This window comes from Gobio gobio (genome assembly GCF_949357685.1).
Source record: "Gobio gobio genome assembly, chromosome: 7".
Taxonomy (NCBI): domain Eukaryota; kingdom Metazoa; phylum Chordata; class Actinopteri; order Cypriniformes; family Gobionidae; genus Gobio; species Gobio gobio.
Genome location: NC_137103.1, coordinates 20,716,279 through 20,739,575, shown reverse-complemented (window position 1 = coordinate 20,739,575; position 23,297 = coordinate 20,716,279). Strand labels below are relative to the sequence as shown.

The 23,297-nt window shown below is 44.0% G+C and overlaps 1 protein-coding gene across 4 annotated transcripts in view; it reads left to right on the top strand.

The window, feature by feature from the left end:
• Positions 1 to 19,064, top strand: part of LOC307129666 (nectin-1) — a 45,004-nt gene extending 25,940 nt beyond the window's left edge. For all 4 annotated transcript variants that reach the window (XM_079822287.1, XM_079822288.1, XM_079822289.1 and 1 more), the window contains 8 exons: positions 2,355 to 2,696; positions 10,112 to 10,414; positions 12,067 to 12,172; positions 16,350 to 16,492; positions 16,867 to 16,954; positions 17,528 to 17,573; positions 18,131 to 18,187; positions 18,296 to 19,064. In XM_079822287.1, the coding sequence (XP_079678413.1) occupies positions 2,355 to 2,696; positions 10,112 to 10,414; positions 12,067 to 12,172; positions 16,350 to 16,492; positions 16,867 to 16,954; positions 17,528 to 17,573; positions 18,131 to 18,148 (1,046 nt within the window). In that variant the 3' untranslated portion in view covers positions 18,149 to 18,187; positions 18,296 to 19,064. The remainder of the gene's footprint in view (positions 1 to 2,354; positions 2,697 to 10,111; positions 10,415 to 12,066; positions 12,173 to 16,349; positions 16,493 to 16,866; positions 16,955 to 17,527; positions 17,574 to 18,130; positions 18,188 to 18,295) is intronic.
• Positions 19,065 to 23,297: the final 4,233 nt, after the last annotated feature.

The following is a 23,297-nucleotide window of genomic DNA, read 5'->3' as shown; positions in this document are numbered from 1 at the left end:
CTGTTCATTGACAGTTTATCAGCATCCCTCCACCACCCCATCTCCTCACTTCTCAGACTGATTTCATGAAATAGCGTATGTAATTCGCTATGCCATTTTGGGTTGCTATCAAGACGCATAATCGCTTTTTAGCGTGTTTATCAACGCCGTTTCATTCTATCCCCCTACACTGCTCCTACCCATAGACAGTAAAAGAAATGGACACAGCGACCCCATAGACTTCGACGGAGAGAGTTGAAGTCAGGATAGGAGCACTTACTTCCTGATGGCTGAGCGTACTGCGCAGCCTCAGACTGAGCTTGACGACGTAGATGTGACGTGATCAGCCTGTCCGACAGTGGCAAGTCTTCTAGTAGTTGTGCAACGTAAAATCTGAATCACCGAATCTTGCAGAGACAGAGAGGGTGAGCAGGAGCAACTTTTGTTGAATAAAGCAGGATCTGCAACATCTCTATCTGCGTTTATGCCTCCACGTCCCCCCGATTGCCTCATAGACAGTAAAAGATTGCCTACGAACTTCTCCTCGGGTCTATTTGGTAATTTGCTCAACAGCGCGACACAGTCGCGTGGTTATGACGCAATCGTTAGCCTATATTTTACAAAAACAGCTTCAACGGTGCGATAGTGTAAGATACGAGGTAATGGAGCCTTTTATACATTGTTGTGTTTGTTTAGAAATAAACAATGGATGAATGGAGTCTTTAAACGCCTCAGATGTAAAGATATTCGCTGTCAAAGTGAGGCCAAAATGAATGGGAGTCAATGGGATGCTAACAACAGGTGATGGCTTGGTTAGCAATGGCCGCGCCTATGGGTGGTACGCTTTCCGGGGGCCCTTGCTCCTACCCATCACACACACATACACACACACACACACACACACACACTGCCCCTGCCCCTGCCCCTAAACCTACCCATCACAAGAAACATTCTGCATTTTTACATTTTCAAAAAAACATCATTTAGTATGTTTATAAATCCATTTACATTCACATGGAATCACACGGCGTACACATACACGCGGAATCACACGGCATAGACATACACGCGGATAGCTCAAAATGCGTACTAGGGCTGAACGATTAATTGCATTTGCGATAATATCGCGATATGATAAAACACGATTTCCTAACCGCAAAGGCTGCGATTACAGTCTGGTCACGTGACACGCGAGAGTAAAGTTTGCAGAAGAAGCAACTTGGCACGTTACACATACAGTATATGCCTGGCCTAAAAGGGGAAAAAACTGTTTGTGTTTGATCTATCTAATATTGTGTTGTTCATACTATAGGCTACAATAGAGGTGGGAGAAAAGATTCTTCTCCAATGATTCTGGATCGATTCTGAGCTTAGATTTTAACTGCAGGTGCGTGGAAACACCCGTATTCTGATTGCTTCCATTATCTCTCTTAAATATAAAGATTTCCACCATTACTATACAATGATGTATTGTTGAATAATACAGAAGATAAAGAGTTTAAAAAATAATCGCATATTAAATCGCAATCGCAATATTGGTTAAAAAAAATCGCAATTAGATTTTTTTCCAAAATCGTTCAGCTCTAATGCGTACAGATAACACGCCATTTGGCTTTAGAAAGTGGCGTGTATGTTTACGCAAAGTCATGATGTCATGTTGCACTTCTAAACTATTCCTATCACAACCGGCTTGAGCTTACTCACTTCGTTCAGGATATGCACCGTGATCCGCTTTGCAAGTGACGTTGAACAGTACTGTGCGTTTCCCTAAAAGGCTCTCATACATTTTCCACTATTCTGTGCTCTCATGTAGCTTCTTGGTACCAATCACAATTCAGATTTTACACTAAAATGGCACATTCTATAGCATTGCTTAAACTTAAGTTTTCTTCAACCAGAAGAATGCTTCTTAGAAATGGTAAATAAATAATAATAAATAACCTATTTCCCCTTAGTATTGAAAAGAATGTAAATGAGCATATGCAAGTTAACGTCTTAATAATGCATTTTAGGGTTTTATGACCCCTTAAAGCAATTTTATTAGCAGGAGCATGAGCTGTAATTTCATTGTCTGTGGCTGTTAATGAGTTCACCCAAAAATGTAAATGCTGTCATCATTTACTCACCCTCATGGAATTTGAATCTGGACTTTCTTTATTTTGTAGAACATACCTTTTTAATTTCTTTTTTTGTCCTGGGACATTTGTTCCATTTGAGGTCAAGGGTAACCAAAATTGGTCTGCAGAAGAAAAAAAAGTCCCTTTAAGAAGTCACTGGGCATTGCCAAAGGCTCTGCTTTATGCTACTTGCCCAAGAGAACATCTCTATGTACTGTGTTTGCTAATTTATGTACTGTGTGCATTTTTTCTGTAAAGGTGTAAAGGTTATTGGTCATGATACAACAGTCATACATGGAGAGAACGCCACTTTGTTGTGTCAGCTGACTGAGACGGATGATAGTATAACTCATATTATATGGATGAAAAAGACGATAGAAAACCCTGAAGAGGAGACCTTCTTTGCCATTCGGCCAGGTAACAAAATTGAACACCGAAATGGATTGGGGGACAGAGTACAATTCATTGGGAACATTGCAGAGAAAAATGGATCAATTCAGCTACTCAGAATGAGGCTTCTGGATGAAGGGATCTACACATGCGTTTTCAACTTATATCCTAGTGGGACATTTGAGACGGACATCAATGCAACAGTTTTTGGTATGATAGTTTTTTTTCCCTCTGATTTACAGCGATGACATATATGCATATTTCTGTGTTTTGATTCCCAAACAACTCATTACTTAAAATAGTTTATGCTTACATAACAGACTTAAAAGGTTTTCCTTCTACTGTCTGTGCTAGGAAAATTTGTTAGTAATATTTCACATGCTTTTAGTAGTTATGAGAAGACCAAGAGCAGACTAAGCTATTTTAGTCACAGTTCCCTTTCGTTCAGTCACTACGACATAACGTTAGTGACTAACGAATGGGGGTTTCGCTTAGAAGCCTATCAACTTAGAGTTTTGAGAAAACGCCCAATGGCGTGCCAATGCCATGGGGCATGTGGAATTTGCATACGTAGCTCCGCCTCACTGCGTGAGTATATAAGGAAGTACGAGGCAATATCGCATTATGTTTCTGCTTTCGGAGCCAAGAGTACCTACCTCTTCACTCCTACAGCCTTCTGAGACTCTGTCAGCTTCTTCGAGACGAGCAGCTTTCCAGTCGGTGTTGGTGTGACGGCGCGTTCCAGTGATCGCATACTTCCTGCCTGCTGATCTGTGCAGTGGTCTGCATCCAGCTGGTGTGTGTTTCCCTGGGCGCTTCGGCATCGACTGCGAAGTTTCCTCTCACAAAAGAGCTTGCACGTGACACGTCCTTTTCAGGATGTTTCGTCCGTGCACTTCTGGGTGCGGTAGATCGCTTTTTTCTTTCGACGGGCACGAGCTCGTGGGCTCGTGGATGACTCATGTTCTCTCTGCGGGAACCTGGCCATCTCAGTGCTTCGATCAAGACTCCGTGAATTCCGTGCTGATGCCGGAACGAGAGTCCCCTCCGCCACCCCCCAATCTGCGGTCTCCTCTGGAGGCGGCACTTTGGCTGGTGACCAGGGTGATCTGAGGGTGACGGTGTGGAACAAAGCTCCGACGCTAGTTCCTCGGCCCACACCCCCCTCTCAGGCACTTGACCCGGTCCGCGCTCAGGCGTCTACATCGGGGCCGGCTCCTGCTGTCCCGACTGTGGCGTTTGGCGCGGCGGAGGAGGAAGTGATGTCTATCGCCGCATCACAAGGTGGGCTGGAGTCATCTGAGGATGATGATTCGGCTGTGCTGCCACCTTCGGGTGCGCCAGCATTGCCCGAGTCGGACCCAGAGTTGACAGCCATGCTGTCTCGGGCCGCCGCGGCGCTTGGACTGGAGTGGAACCCTCCGCCTCAGCCCGAGCGTTCGCGGTTGGATGATTGGTTTTTGGGGGCGGCGCGTTCGGACACCCGTCCGGCCGCTCCTCCAATACCTTTCTTCCCCGAGGTGCATGAAGAGGTCGCGCGTTCCTGGAAGGCCCCGTTGTCTTCCCGTGAACGTTTGGCGGCCTCTTCCGCCTTCACCTCTCTCGATGGAGCCGCGGCTCATGGGTACACTGGGGTCCCCCCAGTCGAACGTTCTGTTGCGATGCAACTGTGTCCACAGAGCGCTTCGTCCTGGCGTGGTGACCCAAAGCACCCCTCCAAGGCCTGTAGGTTTTCGTCATCTCTGGTGGCAAAGTCCTATAGAGCTGCGGGGCAGGCCGCCGCTTCTTTGCATACCATGGCAACTCTTCAGGCTTACCAAGCCAAGTTGCTGTGCGATATGCACGAGAGAGGGGCTGATCCAGGACTCAGCAATGAGTTGCGTGCCGCCACCGACCTCGCTCTCCGGGCGACGAAGGTGACCGCACGCTCCCTGGGTCAGGTGATGTCCACAAATGTGGTCCAGGAGAGACACTTATGGCTCACCCTGTCTGATATGCGCGACGCTGAGCGAACACGTTTCCTCGACGCCCCCATATCACAGGATGGGCTATTCGGCGGAGCGGTCGAGAGCTTCGCCCAACAGTTCTCGGCCGCTCAGAAGCAGACTGAGGCTATAAAATACATCCTGCCCCGGCGGTCAGCTGCTGCCTCCACCCCACCGCCCGCGCAGGTGCCTCAGCCTGCTCGCCGCCTCTGCGCCACCCAAGCAGCAGCCTCCACCCGGGCCGCGCAGAGGCAACCGCAGGAAGGCGTCCCAGTCCGCTCCAGCCCCGCAGCCCGCGAAGAAACGCCAGGCTAAGCGGCGCTCCTGATGCGGACGGCTCAGGGATGGGCAGTTCTTTCCAGGAGACGGCGGCAGGGCCGCTCCTTCCCCCGGTGGAGGGCCGGGGGAGAATCTTTTGTTCAGCTGCTGGCCCCCGGGTCAGCAGCACCCTAATGTGGTTAAAGAAAGAACTGACAACCCCATCCCTGAGCCCCCAGAGATCGGTGACGGCAGTGCGCGCCACCCTCGGGTCTCGCCACTCTCGTCCCTCTCTGTCGCCAGCCCCCTGGCAGAGCAGACCCCAGTGGAACGCGAGTCCTTCCCTGGTCTCCTCTGTCAGGGCGCAGCCGTTAACCGTGCTCCGACCCGGGGACGCCCAACAGCCTCCCCTGTCCGCGCCGGTAACGCTGCCTCGCTGCCCCACCCAGGGTACGTCTGTCGTCCGTATGACCCCGTTGGTGCAGTCTCTGGAAGCCTGGCTTCAGCTTCCGGGGCTGTCCCGCTGGGTTGCCCGGACCATCAGGCTCGGCTACGCGATTCAGTTCGCGCAGGCTCCTCCCCGTTACAGGGGAGTCCGCTATACCATGACCGGGGCCCATGCCCCCGTCATGCGTGCGGAGATTGCCACTCTACTGGCGAAGGGTGCGATCGAGCCTGTCCCTCCAGCCGAAATGAGGTCGGGGTTCTACAGCCCCTACTTCATTGTACCCAAGAAAACCGGTGGGTTACGGCCAATCCTGGACCTTCGCATCTTGAACCGATCCCTTCACCGGCTTCCGTTCAAGATGTTGACTGCGAAACGCCTTTTCGAATGCGTTCGTCCGGACGATTGGTTTGCAGCGATCGACCTGAAGGACCCCTACTTCCATGTCTCCATCCTTCCTCGACACAGACCGTTCCTACGGTTTGCTTTCGAGGGGCGGGCATACCAGTACGCAGTTCTCCCATTCGGGTTATCTCTGTCCCCTCGCGTCTTCACGAAGATCGCCGAGGCAGCCCTTGCGCCCCTTTGGCAGCACGGGGTCCGCATCCTGAACTACCTCGACGACTGGCTCATACTAGGCCACTCTCGAGAGCAGGTTTGCGGACACAGAGATCTGGTTCTCCACCACTTAACCCGTCTGGGCCTTCGGGTCAACTGGGAGAAGAGCAAACTCTGCCCAGTGCAGAGGATCTCTTTTCTCGGTATGGAGATCGACTCGGTCGCCATGTACGCGCAGCTTTCGAGCGAGCGCGCGCAGTCTCTGCTGACTTGCCTCCGACAAATCGAGAGCAAGAATGCGGTTCCACTGAAACTATTTCAGAGGCTCCTGGGGCATATGGCATCTGCAGCCGCGGTAACGCCGCCAGAGGTGGGTAGAGTAGCCAAAATCTGTACTCAAGTAAAAGTACAAGTACTTACTGAAATATTTACTCAAGTAAAAGTAAAAGTAACAATCGTAATATTTACTTGAGTAAGAGTAAAAAAGTATTCGATGAGAAAACTACTCAAGTAGTTAGTTACTAGTTACTTTCGATCTGATTGATAAGCGAAAACCCTGAATTTCAGGCTACTTGGAGAGCTTTCACACACCTCTCTGTAACACTTTACAATAAGGTTGTATTAGTTAACATTAGTTAATGTATTAGTTAACATGAACTAACCATGAACAACACCTCTGTTCAGCATTAGTTAATCTTTGTCAACGTTAGTTCATAAAAATCCAGCAGTTCATGGTTTATTCATGTTAGTTCACAGTGCATTGACTAATGTTAACAATATTTTAATAATGCATTAGTAAATGTTTAAATTAACATAAAGATAAATAAGTGCTTTATAAGTGCAGTTCATTATTAGTTCATGTTAACTAATGTAAGCTAATGAACCTTATATATATATGTATATATATGTATATATATATATATATATATATATATATATATATATATATATATATATATGTATATATATATATGTGTGTGTGTGTGTGTGTGTGTGTGTGTGTGTGTGTGTGTGTGTGTGTGTGTGTGTGTGTGTGTGTGTGTGTGTGTGTGTGTGTGTGTGTGTGTGTGTGTGTGTGTGTGTGTGTGTGTGTGTGTGTGATTAATGGTTAAACAGTGTAAATTAATGGTGTGCTGGGCTAACTAGAGCTCTTCTTAAAACATACTTTGTTCTTATATTTGTATAAGTATATAGGCTATTCTTTAGGTAGGAATAAAATACAATACCGTTTTTATTTGTATGTATTTTCTACACTTCAGACAGGTGTCTGTCCGGATTTGTGTATAAATGCAAGACGTCACATTAGGCTATTCAATTTGTTTCGTTTTGTGAAGAAAAGGATATGTAAATGTGAAGATGAGAACGTTTGTTCGTGGACGTGTATTGTTTGGAGGATTCAAACGATTCATTGCTTGCACAAGAGCGCATATGAGGAAAACACTCGGACAGTGTGTGAAATAGTATTATAATAAGGGAAAATTTCCCATAGTTACCAAATGACCGTTAATAGTGTTCAAATATAGGCATCATTGTGACACTTACCGCTACATGTTCTTTTCAGGGTGGAATTCTTGTATGCTGAGAGATGTCAGTTCGTTTTGGTGCACACAACATGCATCGCATTATGAAACTATTCTTTTTGACATCTTGGAGTGAAAACATAGACTGAACTTGAGGCCACGGGCAATCTGCCTCCCGTAGCTCACATCTTCCGACTAAACGCGCGCTAATTATAAGCGGGTGATGCGTAGCAACCTCTCGCGAAGCAGCCTCTCCAACGTTTCGCGAGACTTGCGAAAGTTATTCACTTATTTTAATATATATAATATAATTATTACTATTTGACAGTAACGGAGGAACGCCACCGAATGTAACTAAGTAAAAGTACAGTTTTTTCACAAGAAATTTACTTGAGTAAGAGTAAAAGTACCCATCTTTAAATCTACTCTAAAAGTACAAGTTACCCAAAAAATGTACTCAAGTAAATGTAACGAAGTAAATGTAATTCGTTACTACCCACCTCTGAACGCCGCTCGGATTGCTTCATATGAGACCGCTTCAGCACTGGCTTCGCGATCGAGTCCCGAGATGGGCATGGCAGTCTGGCACGCTCCGGGTCCAAGTGACTCGGGCCTGCTTACAGACACTCAAATATGCGTTCCCCCCAGTGAGCCTACTCGCACAGCTTCTGTGCAAGATCAGGGAGGACAAGGAGCAGGTCCTTTTGGTCGCCCCGTACTGGCACGGCCGGACCTGGTTCCCCGAACTCATTCTCCTTGCGACAGCCCCTCCCTGGCCTATTCCTCTGAGACCGGACCTCCTTACTCAGAGACGGGGCACCCATTGGCACCCGCGTCCCGACCTTTGGAGCCTCCACGTGTGGCTCCTAGACGGGACCCGGCAGGTTTGAGTGGCCTACCACCTACGGTGGTCGCCACCATCACTTCCGCTAGGGCAGAGTCCACTCGGCATGCCTATGCGTTGAAGTGGAACCTCTTCGTCACCTGGTGCTCTTCCCGCCAAGAAGACCCCTGGAAATGCCCGATCGGGTCCGTGCTTGAGTTTCTCCAAGAGGGGCTGGAGCGAAGGCTGTCTCCCTCCACCCTCAAGGTATATGTGGCCGCAATATCTGCCCACCACGATCTCTTGGAGAACAAAAAGGTAAGTCAGCACGACCTGGTCATCAGGTTCCTGAGGGGAGCTAGGAGACTGAATCCTCCTCGCTCTCCTCTCGTACCCTCTTGGGACCTCGCAGTAGTGTTAACTGCTCTGCAGAGACCTCCCTTTGAGCCTTTGCGGTCGGTTGATATTAAGTTTCTGTCTATGAAGACGGCTCTGCTGACCGCATTGGCCTCAGTCAAGAGGGTCGGGGACCTGCAGGCATTTTCGGTTGACGAAGCGTGCCTGGAGTTCGGGCCGGCTAACTCTCACGTGATCCTGAGACCCCGGCCTGGATATGTGCCCAAGGTTCCCACCACTCCGTTCAAGGACCAGGTGGTGAACCTGCAAGCGCTGCCTTTGGAGGAGGCAGACCCAGCCTTGGCATTGCTCTGTCCAGTACGCGCTCTCCGCGCCTACGTAGACATGACGCAGTGTTTCAGGACCTCAGACCAGCTCTTTGTCTGTTATGGTGGAGAGCGGAAGGGAAGTGCTCTCTCGAAGCAAAGGCTGTCTCACTGGATTGTGGACACCATTGCTTTGGCTTACCAGCAGCAAGGCCAACCATGTCCCCTTGGTGTGAAGGCGCACTCCACCCGGAGTGTGGCCTCCTCTTGGGCTCTAGCGCATGGCGCCTCGCTAGCAGACATCTGCAGAGCTGCAGGCTGGGCGACACCCAACACATTCGCCAGATTCTATAATCTCCGAGTGGAGCCAGTGTCCGACTATGTACTCGCCCCCCCGAGGGGCCGGTGAAGGACCAGGTTCAGGTGTCTTCGCTTGCTCGCCACTCCACTCCACGGACTGGATACGTGCGATATTTCCTCAGGTGAGTTCCCCCAGAGCCCTGAGCTCCTCCAGCACTGTCGACGCCGACATCAGTTCAGTCTGCCCTTTCGAGCCCAGACCCTCATGTCCGGCCAGGTGCCCCATGTGCATGGTTCCCTCTGGCGACCCCCACATGTGTATTTCACCGTAAGTCTCCGCAGTGAGCGGGTTTCTTCCCTTGGCGTGTCCCCGCCACCCCTAGGGTTAAAAATCCACCTTCGGCTGGTACCCTAGAGATCTTCCATATGCAACCCTCTCCGGGTCATATGTGTCTCTTAAGTCCTCCCCACGGGTAGGCATCTTGGCATTCCCTCACTGGGATATGCTTCCCAGTGTACCTTGGTAATCCTGTGTTAAGTGGGAGTCCTTCGTCCGTACTAGTCTTACGACAGGGTACTCACACTTACGCAGGGCACTGGAAGACAGCTGAGTGGCGGGATTATATTGGGACCCCCATTCGTTAGTCACTAACGTTACGTCGTAGTGACTGAACGAAAGGGAACGTCTCGGTTACGGATGTAACCCTCGTTCCCTGAGGAGGGAACGGAGACGTAACGTCCCCTTGCCACATCGAGCTGTGTTGCCTGGAACGCAGGAGTTCAGTCTTGGCTCCTCAAGCAGGTAACATAATGCGATATTGCCTCGTACTTCCTTATATACTCACGCAGTGAGGCGGAGCTACGTATGCAAATTCCGCATGCCCCATGGCATTGGCACGCCATTGGGCGTTTTCTCAAAACTCGAAGTTGATAGGCTTCTAAGCGAAACCCCCATTCGTTAGTCACTAACGTTACGTCTCCGTTCCCTCCTCAGGGAACGAGGGTTACATCCGTAACCGAGACGTTCACTGTCCACAATGAATGATTATCTTTATTTTTCTATTTCAAATTTAGCTCGTCCTGTGGTTAAACTGAAAGGGGAAGCACCTGTTACTGGTTATTTAGAGGCTAAATTAGCCTCATGCATTGCCTCTAATGCCCGGCCTGCAGCAACAGTGATGTGGAGATTAGGAGAACTGGAAAACTCTCTGAAGACTGAAACCAACCATACAGTGCACCCCAATGGGACCGTTACTTTTGTGTCCTACCTACTTGGTGTCCCATTCAAACATTTAAACAAAAAGAACATCCAGTGTGTGGTGAAACACAACACACTGAGAGAGGACCTTGTGCTGGACTACACAATAAACATCCATTGTAAGTATGTGGTGTATCAACCAACATTTTGCTTACAAATGACTGTTATACTTTTCATATAAAATCCAAACTTCATGTTCTAAATGCAATTCTCTATAAAACAAAGACTTTTTATTGAAGATTAATTAATTGTTTATTTATCTCTTTTTTATTGTGAGATGACGATAATCATAAAGACATGAGAGAACTTTGCTTTCTTCATGGCACAGAAACTAAGAGTATACAAATGGCTGTAATGCGTGTTTCAGGAGCCGCTCTGGTGGATTCTGTGAGTTCATTTAGAAAAGGGTTTGTCAAAACTCCTAAGTTTGAATCTTTTTGAATGATTCTATAATAAGAACCAGGTCATAAGAGTCATTTTTGAATGCTCTTTGTGTTTGTTTTGTGTGCGACCGCGATGAACATCACTTGTTAATTACATTTGAGAACTTATATTTTCGCACATTTCTGACATTGCATGAAGGCATCACTATTCTCAAAACGTTTCCTACTCTGTAACCCACAGCTTAAGAATGATGGCTCAGATTGCCATTTTTCTTCCTGTAAACCCTTACTTAAATCTGCAGTCCGTAACCTTTTTTGGTTAAAAATTATCCAAAATAAATTTTTGAGCAAGTACACTGTAAAAGAAAATCAGGTCTCCAATTGAAAATTTTCTAGTGACTGATCACATCTAAATTTTTTAGTTGGCCAAATTGAAAAATTTAGATGTGATCGGTCACTAAGAAAATTTTCAATTGGAGACCTGAATTTTTTTTACAATGTACTTAACCAGCCAGTGTTCAAAACTCCTTACATTAGCCCGATTCACCATGATAAGCTTGTAATAATCTGTTATAATTTGAGTGGTAGTGGTAGAATTCACAAATTAGAGCATGGCGCCGTTGGCTTTTTTGTAGGCCAGCTTGTAGGCCATCCTATGTGAGGATGCTGCAGGTGGCGGATCATTTATAGCCTTTTCTCACAGCAGCTGGAATAATTAAATGTATCATTTTGAGGGTGGATTGTAATTCAGAAAGGTCCAAACGACAATCATCAGTAACAACTGGAGATTCACCCGTAGTCAAAAGCAAAACATTTCTGTGCAGATATTTTTATCTACAGGTAACGCCAATACACACTAAATACATGCAGTTACGCAATGCTGATGTTGATAACATTAACAATTTGAGAACAAAGTAAAACTAAGAATTTGCATGGTTTAATGTAATATGAGCTAAGCGATCGTTAGATTTAATCATCGTAGGTAGCGCAATTTATTTATTAATTTATTTATGTTTTTTTTTTTTTTCTCAGTCGGTCAGAACAGTGGCAGACGTTACTTGTTCAGATCACATTTCTTATTTTGATCATACTTCCAAGACGTAGAATGAATCTGTGATTCCGGAGTACAGTATCCAATCTGGTGTGGTGAATGAATGACAGCCACACTAACTCCTCAAAACATTAGATTCATCCGCCCTGAAGAGCCGTGCCGATGCACAACCCACGTAAAGATGATAATTACGCAAATAATTATCAATTGCAGGCAATTGCAGGTTTCAAACTGATGGCGACAAAGAGTCAAAACCTTTGGACTGCAGCTTTAATAAAAGGTTACAGTATCGCATTCAGTAAATACTGTTTATATAGTTTTTTTTTTTTTTTTCTAGATCCTCCAGGGTCAGTGGTTATAATTCCTGATAGTCCAACAAATGCTAAAGAATTCACGTGTGTAGTGGATAGTAACCCAGAACCAGCCGACTACACCTGGACTAGGTAATATAAAACTGCAAATTAAATCAGCACTCAGTTTTAAATAGACTTTTGGGTCCCACTTTATATTAGGTAGCCTGTACTTGCAGTTTTTGTGTGTTTGTTAAGGTAGTTTTTTCTCACACTCAGAGTCAGATAAATCCACTTCAGTAGCACCTACAAGCACCAACTTTTCCAGTCTTATACTTAACTATATTCTGAAGGCTTTTACAGAGGGATTTGTTGATATATAATTCCCATCCTGAGTTATAGGTCCTTTTACTCCAAAAAACTTTTACTTTTTTTAAGGCTACTGTCAGCATTCTCTTATTTACTAAAGCCCAGTTTCCACCGAAATTACCCGGAACAATTTGTACCAGGAACTTTTTTTACCCACCCACCCCACCCCCCCAGATCTGCTACTGTCTGCGTTTCCACTGCGGTCTAAAGTATCGTGAAGATTAGGCAAATTAGTCCAGAGACGTGGGACTGCGCGCGACTGTTCCTCCCAGTCAGCGACGGACAGTAATCATTTTTGTGCGATACTGTCTGCAATAATAACAAGTATGGAGGAGATGCAAGCAGCGCTGCTTTTGCTAGTTATGTATTGGTTTACTAAAGATGTAATTAACAAAACGGCAGAAAAGAGACGAGCACTGATACTAAAGCGTAGGGGTGTGCATTGGCACTGCCCTCACAATTCGATTCGATTACGATTCACCAGGTAACGATTCGATTCAATTCGATTCTACGATGCATTGCGATGCATCAAAATTCTACTGCACACAACAAGGCAAATTTTTAATCAGTCATGAGGCAATACAAGCAGTCAGATATTGAACAACAGATTGTATTGGCTGCTATGTGTGTATTATCACTCTCCTGTATCTTTGACATAAATATCATTAAATAAAATAAAATTTAATGAAACAGGGTATTGGATATGGCATTTTCAAAACTGAAAAAGAAAACATAAATCACTGCTTTCAGTGCTTTGAATGAGAAATGTTTCTCTTCTCTCTGCTTTAGAACCATTTTGAAATTATATAGAGCAATAATAACCAACTAAGCCAACTTTTTCCAGCAGTGAACATAAGTGTTTTTTTTTACACAGTAAAAAGCTCTAAGACGGGGCACTTCATGAACTCCTGTGCAAATATTAATCCGTAATTACAGTCACACTATTGTAACAACAACAACCACCACCCAGGCACCCAGCAATAAAAAATATTCAGTGCAACACACACAGTAACGTTGACACTTTAGGGACTCGTCAATTCTCGTGCTTGATTTTAGTGTGGCAGGCGCGTTAGCAGGGCATATTTTTTTCGGCGCCCATGTTAACAGATTAGATCATTCACATCGCACGCAGAGGCGGCAACGCATCGCATTGCAGGAGCAGAAGCAGCAGTGCCGCGATCGTTTTGGCGCCGAGTCTATTTTTGCCGCGCTGCTCACGCTGATTTAAAGCCACAGTGGATTGTTCTTGATCAAAACTGACCAGATTAACATGGAAAATAACAAATTTCACCATGAAATCATGTAGTGAAGTGCCCCGTGTGTTTCACAATCACCATATGACATCCAGAGCTGTTAAAAAAAATTAAAACACAACACTGCCAGAAGTTTTTGCCCAAACTTCAAAAGCCTGTTTAAATTATTAAAACTAGAAGCATATATTCACTTTAATGTTAACTTACATTTATCATGTGAACTACTTATATACAAGAAGTTATATGCATGTGTGTTTGGGACAGAGGGGAACACGGTCGCATTTGAAGCATGCTGCCCATCATAAATCAAAGCACGAGACAGACGGGGCTCGGAGGAGAAGACCGGAAAATGTGACATAATGTACAATATTTGTCTGTATTTGCAATATCTGCGCGAGACAAACGCTGCCAGTTTGAATCCACAATGGGGGCGCGGGCTCCGGCTCTCCATACCCACCGCTCCGCGTGCGGTGTGAAGCCGGCGTCAGAATCCGAAATGTGCCCAGATGTCCGCTTTCCAAGCTTTGGGTGCGTTTTTAATTACCCGTCTATCGCGTCATCTCCCTCCGCCTCAGCCATCTTGATTGTTGTTGTTATGACCCTGGAAGTAATTGAAACTTCACAACTTTATTGTCCAACTCAAGGCCAGAAAATAAACAGTGACATAATCGATTATGGCACTTTGCCGCATCGATGCCGAATCGTGCATGCCCCGCATTGCGATGCATCGCTGAATCGATTATTGTTGACACCACTACTAAAGCGTATTCTGAAAGCTTGTAAAGCTAGATTAAAATAAGACAATGTATGTGTATGTTATTATCAGCTATTTACGGACATTGACTGTGAGATGGCTGAGACAACGCGGGCCATCGGACAGAAAGAGCAAGACTGATATTTACTGAACGCAGAACGAACCTCGCAAGACTTTTAAAAATGCCGGTTGAAATATAATGCTGCGTGAGCTAAACCAATCAGCATGTTCAGTGCCCAAGTCCCACCCCCGAAAGTTCCTGAACTTTGAAAAAGTACTACCTCATGAGCAGGGCCATTTGGAGGGGGAAATATTTACCCGGAACTTCATTTAGACCCTGGTTCCTACGGTCGAAACACACCGAGTACCACCCAAATTTCCTAGTTCCTAGGGAAAGTTCCTGCGGTGGAAAGGCAGCTTAAAACACAAAATAAGATATCCAGAATCCCCTCTGTAAAAGCCCTCTCATCTAATATGTCAACAAATAGAACCAAGAATTTTAAACCTGGTCCTTTGATGGTCCAAATGAGCATATATTTAAGTATATAAGGGCTCATTTGCATATTAAACATTAATTTACACAAAACTTGTAATACATTTTTTTCTTATGTTTATGCCAGTAATAAACTGTAGAAGTTTCATAGTGATATCTTGTAATTTAAAAGAATTCCCTATTCACCTGTAGTGTCTCCCCTTAAAGGGTTCGTTAACCCTAAAATGAAAATTATGTCATTAATGACTCACCCTCATGTCGTTCCACACCCGTAAGACCTCCGTTCATCTTCGGAACACAGTTTAAGATATTTTAGATTTAGTCCGAGAGCTTTCTGTCCCTCCATTGAAAATGTATGTACGGTATACTGTCCATGTCCAGAAAGGTAACAAAAACATCATCAAAGTAGTCCATGTGAAATCAGTGGGTTAGTTAGAACTTTTTGAAGCATCGAAAATACATTTTGGTCCAAAAATAACAAAAATCTCTCTGACTAAATCTAAAATATCTTAAAACTGTGTTCCGAAGATGAACGGAGGTCTTACGGATGTGGAACGACACGAGGGTGAGTCATTCATGACATAATGTTCATTTTTGGGTGAACTAACCCTTTAAAGGCCAGCTAATCTAAAGCGGGTCCGACTTTTGATTGGCCTTAATCATTTAAGCCAAATTTAGTGAATGTTTATTTGTCAGTGTTTTTATGAAAGCTTTATTTTTAGTGCATGATGCAACTTTTCTTCCTTTTATTCTCACTTGCATTGCATTAATTTCCATTTTCATCCATTTACTTTGACTTTACAGGGAAAATAAGACTGATAATTAGCAAGAAGGTAATACATTACTGAATCAAAGGCATGTTGTATGACAAAGAGTCACTAAACATCTTTATCTTTGTGGCAGTTGCTTTCTCTAAGCTAACCATTTTGAAAAGCCTGCACAAAGCTGACAAGATGCTTTTTGCAAACTGTGGCTAAACTGTCAAGTTCACAGTGTTTTGGCGTAAATGGCTTAGGGAGCAAGAAAAAAAACCCATTGGATTTAATCCATCAGTTGTGAATTGGATTGTGAAAAGTGAGCACTGCATACTGGAATGGAGGCAGATCTGAGTGTGATTGGCTTAACTTCAACATAACTTAACTGCAGTCATATCACAGGGAGGAGAGCAAGTTTTGAACAATTTTGAACAAAGATTACAAGGTCAAAAAATAAATTAACGGGTGAATCATACAATAAGACCAGTAACATGCATTAAGAAAATAAATATGGTTAATTTTTATTTCAACTAGGTGCAAAGGTCATAGGCTTGATGCATGAAGGTTTTGTAGGTTTCAGAGAGAGAGATGGGATGTTGAGGCGATTTGAATCTTTGCTGGGGTGTTTGTGGGCAATTGTTCATTTTCCAGATGTTATCCAACCGGAACATGTTCATTGATCTTTCATATCTCTCTGTTTTAACAGAGTGAATAAAAGTACTCCCTATTATGAAGACAACAAGCTTATTTTCTCAAAACTGTCTCCTGACATTAATGGATTGTTCATCTGTCAAGCTTCAAACCAGTATGGAAGCTCAGCAGGTTCTCTGTATGTGAATGTTTACACTGGTGAGTCTATTTTTGTTTTCTATAAGTTGTGATTCATGTTGTTTGTTATTCTTGAAACACTTATCCTATGAAAAGTTGTGTTCTGCGCATAGTGATGCACCATTGGTGATGAATTGAATTGAGAATGCTGTTTAATGTCCAACGGAATTTCACTTGAGGTAGCAAACAGAACATGTATGCATTTGGTAGTAAAAATACAATTATGCATGCTACAATTGATCAGGTACAAAGATATTAAAAGTCTACATTATGTGGAGATTCAAAACAGCTATGATTGTTTTAACTGGATATCCCTGTATCATATTAATCTCAATCTTAGAATAACAGTAATTGTAAAAGTTTGAACTTGACTTATCTCCACCCTTCTTTCCTAGAATCCACCACAGTCTGTTGGGGTCTGTTTTCTTTTTTCATCATCTTTGCTCTTCTCGGTGCTGTTGTTGTGATATTCAAAACCAAGCCGTGAGTTTAAACACTTGATTTGTCTCAGTGTAACATGAGGGTTTGGAGTTTTTGTATTTTACATTTTAGTTTGTTTTAGTCATATTTCAGTGATCATAACAGTGGACTAACAAGCATAATGCTCCAGAAATTGAAACCAACAAAATGTTCTGACAAAAAATACTGAAAGTAAAAAAATGCAGCCACGTTAATTAGTTTTAATGCCAAGGTAAAATAACACAAATTATTGTGTTATAAATATATATTATATTATATTATATATAATATAAATATATGTTAATTTTTTTACCCCATGAAAATATATTAAAAAATTTTACGAAAACGCATAATCATAATCAGTCTATGAAAAGGGTCTGTAATTTATTATCTCTATATTGTTTATAGTGCACATATGTTTCCATAATCAATCACCTGATTCAGGTCATCAGCTCATTAGTAAAGACCTGAGATTGGTGTCAGACAAATGAATGATCAAAACGTTAAGTGTTGGAGGCTCCAGGACCAGGTTATGAACATTACAGCAGACTGACACATTTGGACAATCTGGTGATGTTAAATTAATCTTAATTTTAGGGGCTGGCTTCCAGTATCACTGCGTCCCAATGATGAAGGACCACAGGTGCGTTTTTGTTGTTGTTGTTATATGTACTTCTTCTTATATATTGATATAGTGTAGTATATATCAATGTTCAAAAGTTTGGGTTTGGTAAGATGTATTTGGAAGAAGCCTCTTATGCTCACAAAGGCTACATTTATTTGATTAAAAATACAGTAATATTGGGAAATATTACAATTTATTGTAAAGTTTGCCCTGTGATGAATTAATTTATCTGTCTTCAGTGTCACGTGATCCTTCTGAAATCATTCTAATATGTCTTAATATCATCACTGTTGAAAACAGTTGTGATGATTAATTTTTTTCTGGAAACCGTAATACATTTTCTTTTTTTCAGGATTCTTTGATTAGAAAGTAAAAAAAAAAAGCATTTATTTGAAGATTATAAATGTCTTTACATTTACTTTGATCAATTTAATGCATTACATGCAGAATAAAAGTTTTAATTTCTTTCAAAAAGAAAATATCTTTGACCCAAACTTTTGAACTGTATAAAGTTAATAGTTTAGATTTTGATTATGGTATGATATGGGCTAAATTTGTATACATTTTTCCTATAGGGCAGTGGAGGACTCTAAACAAGACAGGAGGATGACTGTGATGATCAGCATGAACAGGCGGGGGATCTTTTATGATTTGTCATATTTATAACATATATTTTTGTCCATAGATGTAAACCAATAATGGTGTTCTGTTTGTTTGTATTTTGTTTTGTGATTTCACAGGAATGAAGAGGGTACAGATATGTGCCGGCCTGTCCAGTAGGGCTGCTCGATTATGGAAAAAATCATAATCACGATTATTTTGGTCAATATTGAAATCACGATTATGTAACACGATTATTTCACATGACTTTGGGAATGTGTTGTATTTATTAAAAATACACCTTTCAACAATTCAATTGAAATTGTAATATTTGTTGTACTTTTTGAACTATTAAAATAAATAATATAACATATATTCAAATCAAAGTATAAAAGTATTCACGTAAAAATGATAATCACAAATAAATAAGATCAACAATATGGTTCGGCTAGATATGCTTTTCAGGTACGTCTAACATTAGTTTTCAGGTACAGAAATGTCTCAAATGTAAAATAACATTGCATATTTGAGTGCATAAATTAAAGATGAATCCTATTAAACTTACAAAAGCTATTCAATCCGGATCGGATATGCGTCGTCTTTATCGACTGTATAAAGTTCACTTAAGGCATATACAGACTATGTCTGCTAAGATACTCATCAAGATGGACATATTGACATACGTTTTGTGTGAGTTTGTCCGTTCAAGAGCAAGACTTGAAAGATAACTCAATATTTGCGCGCTGAGAGACGTGTGCGCGCTCTCGGATGAGCGCACAGAGACACATTTTCTCACAGCGTGCGGCTTCTCATTCGCGTCTTCTGGCACTAAACCCGGGTGATGACGGCGAAAACGACTGGTCATATTCAAACATACGGCAGCACTAGCATGCATTGAACAAAGTTTACAAAGAGAGAATTATTTGAAAAATATGAGGGGAAAAAAGGACGTTTACACGGCACCCCTGCTCTCGTCAGTTTTTGTTTCTTTATTAGATTGTCATAGGTCACTCTGTTTAATTTTCAAGTGGTTAAACAAATTCGTGGTGTTCCCTTGCGTTGCAGCCACTACCATGTAGAAAATCTTGCACGTAGCATGTTTCTGCTCGTCGTCTGATTCCTCAAAGCCAAACTGTTCCCAGACAACGGAGTTGGTTTTGCCTTTTTTGCTCCCCAAACGCTGCTGTAACTGCCCTCCTTCTGCCATCTTTACTCGCGCAGAGTTTTTAAATTCCAGCGGATGATATGCACACGAGACTCCCGATCTGAGAAAGTTTGTGGCTTCGGGAGGGGCGGATGAGCGCGTGCGTGTTTCATTCAGAACGCAAGGCAAAATAATAGTTTTTTCTCGATTGTACTATTTTGGTGATCGTTGGGAGGCAAAATCGAAATCGAAATTCGATTAATTGCACAGCCCTACTGTCCAGCCAGTGCTCCATCACAAACGTGACCACCAGGTCACCAGATGTGCCTTAATCTAGATAGAAAAAACTGATTGCAACTAAGTTTTTATGGACATATTTCACTAATCTTTTTCTTATTGCATCACACCAAGAATCCTGACTTGATTTTTAGTTGTTGTTTTTTAGTTGTTGTTTGACCCTTGTTTGACCTTGTCAAGGTATACATTCACCTTGAGAATTTCATCTTTGTTTCCAAATGCAATGACAGTTTTGTCTTTGTTTTACTGAAGAAAGTTTTGGCACATCCAACTGTTAATTTCATTAATGCATTTACACAGGGAGTCAATGGGGTTGTAGTCGTTAGGCGATAGGGTCGAGTAGATCTGGGTGTCGTCTGCATAGCTCTGATAAGCAATTTTGTTATTTTTCATGATTTGGCTCAGTGGCAGCATATACAGGTTGAATAGGAGTGGGACTCATGTCATGGATGTCCACTCAGACTTATGGTCACTTATACTTGCATAATATCCTCTTCCTGCTAGAAAGCCCAACCCAGTGTTCCAGCCTGTCAAGAAGTATGTTGTGGTCAACAGTGTCTAATGCAGCACTGAGGTCGAGTAGTACCAGCACTGATAATTTTCAGCGCTGATTGAAAACAACTTTTTCAATTATCTTGCCTATGAAGGGAAGATTTGAGATTGGTCTGTAATTGCTCAATTTGGTTTTATCCAGAACTGCAGTTTTCAGGGAGTTTGGAAAAGACCCAGAAAGAATTGAGGAATTTACCATTTCTAGGAGATCTAAACAAACAAACAAACTGTGCAGACTTCAGCGAACATGATGGGAGATCTCATAGATCACACAAGACTGTCTACAGAAGCCACCATAAGGTGTTAGATTAAGTTGAAAGTAGAAGTGCAGTGCAGGAAAGTACCTTACATTCAATATGAAAGTGTAGTGATATTATATTTCAGGCTGCAAAAAGTCTATTTTGAAAACCGTACCAGAGCTGGCAAGGATTACTTGAGTGCAACGTCACTCGCTGTGATTAATGCGCCTGAAAGCCCCGATATACTTCAAGTGAAATTGAAGAATGAACTGATGATGTCACCTAGAACAAAATCCGGCCAAAGCGAACTTTGTTTTGTGTTCATTTCTGGACTTTCCATAAAAGTTCCCTAAGGCTGGTAAAAACATTCAAACTCCCATTAGTCTGGGGAGATTACATAATAGGTAGGTTTCGTGCTGTGGCTCTGCCTTCTTTCACGTAGAACTCTTCTCTGGTTTATTTCTTCTGTTCAGTTTGTGGAGGTCAGACGTCCACGAACACACTGGAGAGTGTATAGTCGAAAAGGAAGTTGAACTTCAGATGAAATGAGACATTGACAGTTTTTCATGTTTAATATGGTAAAGCTGCTTTTTTTCAAGCAATTTGTTTTGTAAAGTGCTACATAAATATATGTGATGTTACATTATGGAGTGCCGAATTTTTTCTATACTGCTGTTTGCCCTGTGGCTGAATGCCCTGTTTCAAGAGGCGTGTCTGCTGTGAGACTTCAGTAAAAACGCCCACTATTGTGATTGGCTGACATCTTTGCATTTGAAATGAGCGAGGGGGCACGAGGCACGAGCTGCTGCCAGAGAGACGGATGGACCTGAGTTCACTTCTCATCAGTTCTCAGCACGTCTCAGTTCAGTGAACTGTTGTATTTACTAGGATATACTTCAGGTTATTAGTTTATTTCTAGTCGGAGGGACTGTCACTCATGTCAGAAAGTTAGTAACTTTAGTAAATTATGGATCAGCGCTGACTCGAGACGCGAACCCTTTAGAACGATTCAGTCCAATTTGGTGAACTGATTCGGTTCACTAAAAAGAAACGGTTCAAAAGAATGATTAGTTCGCGAACCGGACATCACTAACGTACCAGAGAAGGAGCGATTGCTAACAAAGTTATTTATAGTAACGTCTCGGTTACGTATGTAACCCTTGTTCCCTGAGGAGGGAACGGAGACGTACGTTAGTGACTAACGAATGGGGGTTTCGCCTAGAAGCCAATCACCTTCGAGGTATTTAACAGCGCCCAATGGCAGTGCCAATGCCATGGGCATGCGGAATTTGCATGCGTAACTCCGCCCCACCTCGTGGGTATATAAGGAAGTACGCTGGCAACATCGCATTATGTATCTGCTGCGGAGCCAAGATCTGAACTCCGCGTTCCAGCAGCACAGCTGACGTGGCAGAGGAACGTACGTCTCCGTTCCCTCCTCAGGGAACTAGGGTTACATACGTAACCGAGACGTTCCCTTTCGTTCAGTCACTATGACGTACGTTAGTGACTAACGAATGGGGCTTCCAATATAACCGCACCACTCAGCTGTCATCCAGTGCCCTGCGTAAGTGTGAGATCCCGCCACTTAAGGCCGTAGGACTCCCACTTAACACAGGATTACCAAGGTACACTGGGAAGCATATCCCAGTGAGGGAATGCCAAGATGCCTACCCATGGGGAGGACTTAGAGAGTACACATATGACCCACTGCGGGCTGCATATGGGAAACTCTAGGGTACCAGCCGAAGGTGGATTTTTAACCCTAGGGGTCGCAGGGGCTTGCCAAGGGAAAGACACCTGCTCACTGAGGAGGCTTACGGTGGAAATACTCGTGTGGGGATCGCCGGAGGGGAACCATGCACACGGGGCACCTGGCCAGACATGAGGGTCTGGGCTCGAGAGGGCAGACTGAACTGATGTCGGCGTCGACAGTGCTGGAGGAACTCAGGGCTCTCGTGGAGCTCACCTGAGGAAGATATTGCACGTATCCCGTCCGTGGAGAGGAATGGCGAGCAAGCGAAGACACCTGAGCCTGGCCCATTACCGCCCCCTCGGGGGGGTGAGTACATGGTCGGACACTGGCTCCACTCGGAGACTGTAGAATCTGGCGAATGTGTTAGGTGTCGCCCAGCCTGCAGCTCTGCAGATGTCTGTTAGCGAGGCGCCATGCGCTAAAGCCCAAGAGGAGGCCACACTCCGAGTGGAGTGTGCCCTCACACCAAGGGGACATGGTCAACCTTGCTGCTGGTAAGCCAAAACAATGGTGTCCACTATCCAGTGAGAAAACCTCTGCTTTGAGAGAGCTCTTCCCTTCCGCTCTCCACCATAACAGACAAAGAGCTGGTCTGAGGTCCTGAAACACTGCGTCATGTCTACGTAAGTGCGGAGAGCATAGACCGTAAAAAAGACCCGTGGGTGGCGCGCATCATCATCACCGATCTCTGGGGGCTCAGAGATGGGAGTGTTAATTCTTTCTTTGACCAAATTAGGGTGCTGCTGACCCGGGGGCCAGCAGCTGAACAAAGGATTCTCCCCCGGCCCTCCACCGGGGGAAGGAGTGGTCCTGCTACCATCTCCTAGGAAGGATTTCCCATCCCTGAGCTGTCCGTCTCAGGAGCGCCGCTTGGCCTGGCGTTTAGCGGGGCGCTGGGCGACCTGAGGGGACTGGGACGCCTTCCTACGGCTTCCTCCGCGATCCGGCCCGGGGTGATGGCTGTAGCGTCTGGAGTGTCTCTCTCTCTCATGGGATCAAAGTGGCGAGTCGTTTGGAGAAACCTCAGATGCTTTCCTCCAAACAGCTCTGCATATAAATTAAATTCCTGCTTCAACGGCTCCAACAAGTCTGAGTCAAATTGCACCACCGACTAATTAAGACCGGCTAGAGTGTGACCAGAAGATACTATGATG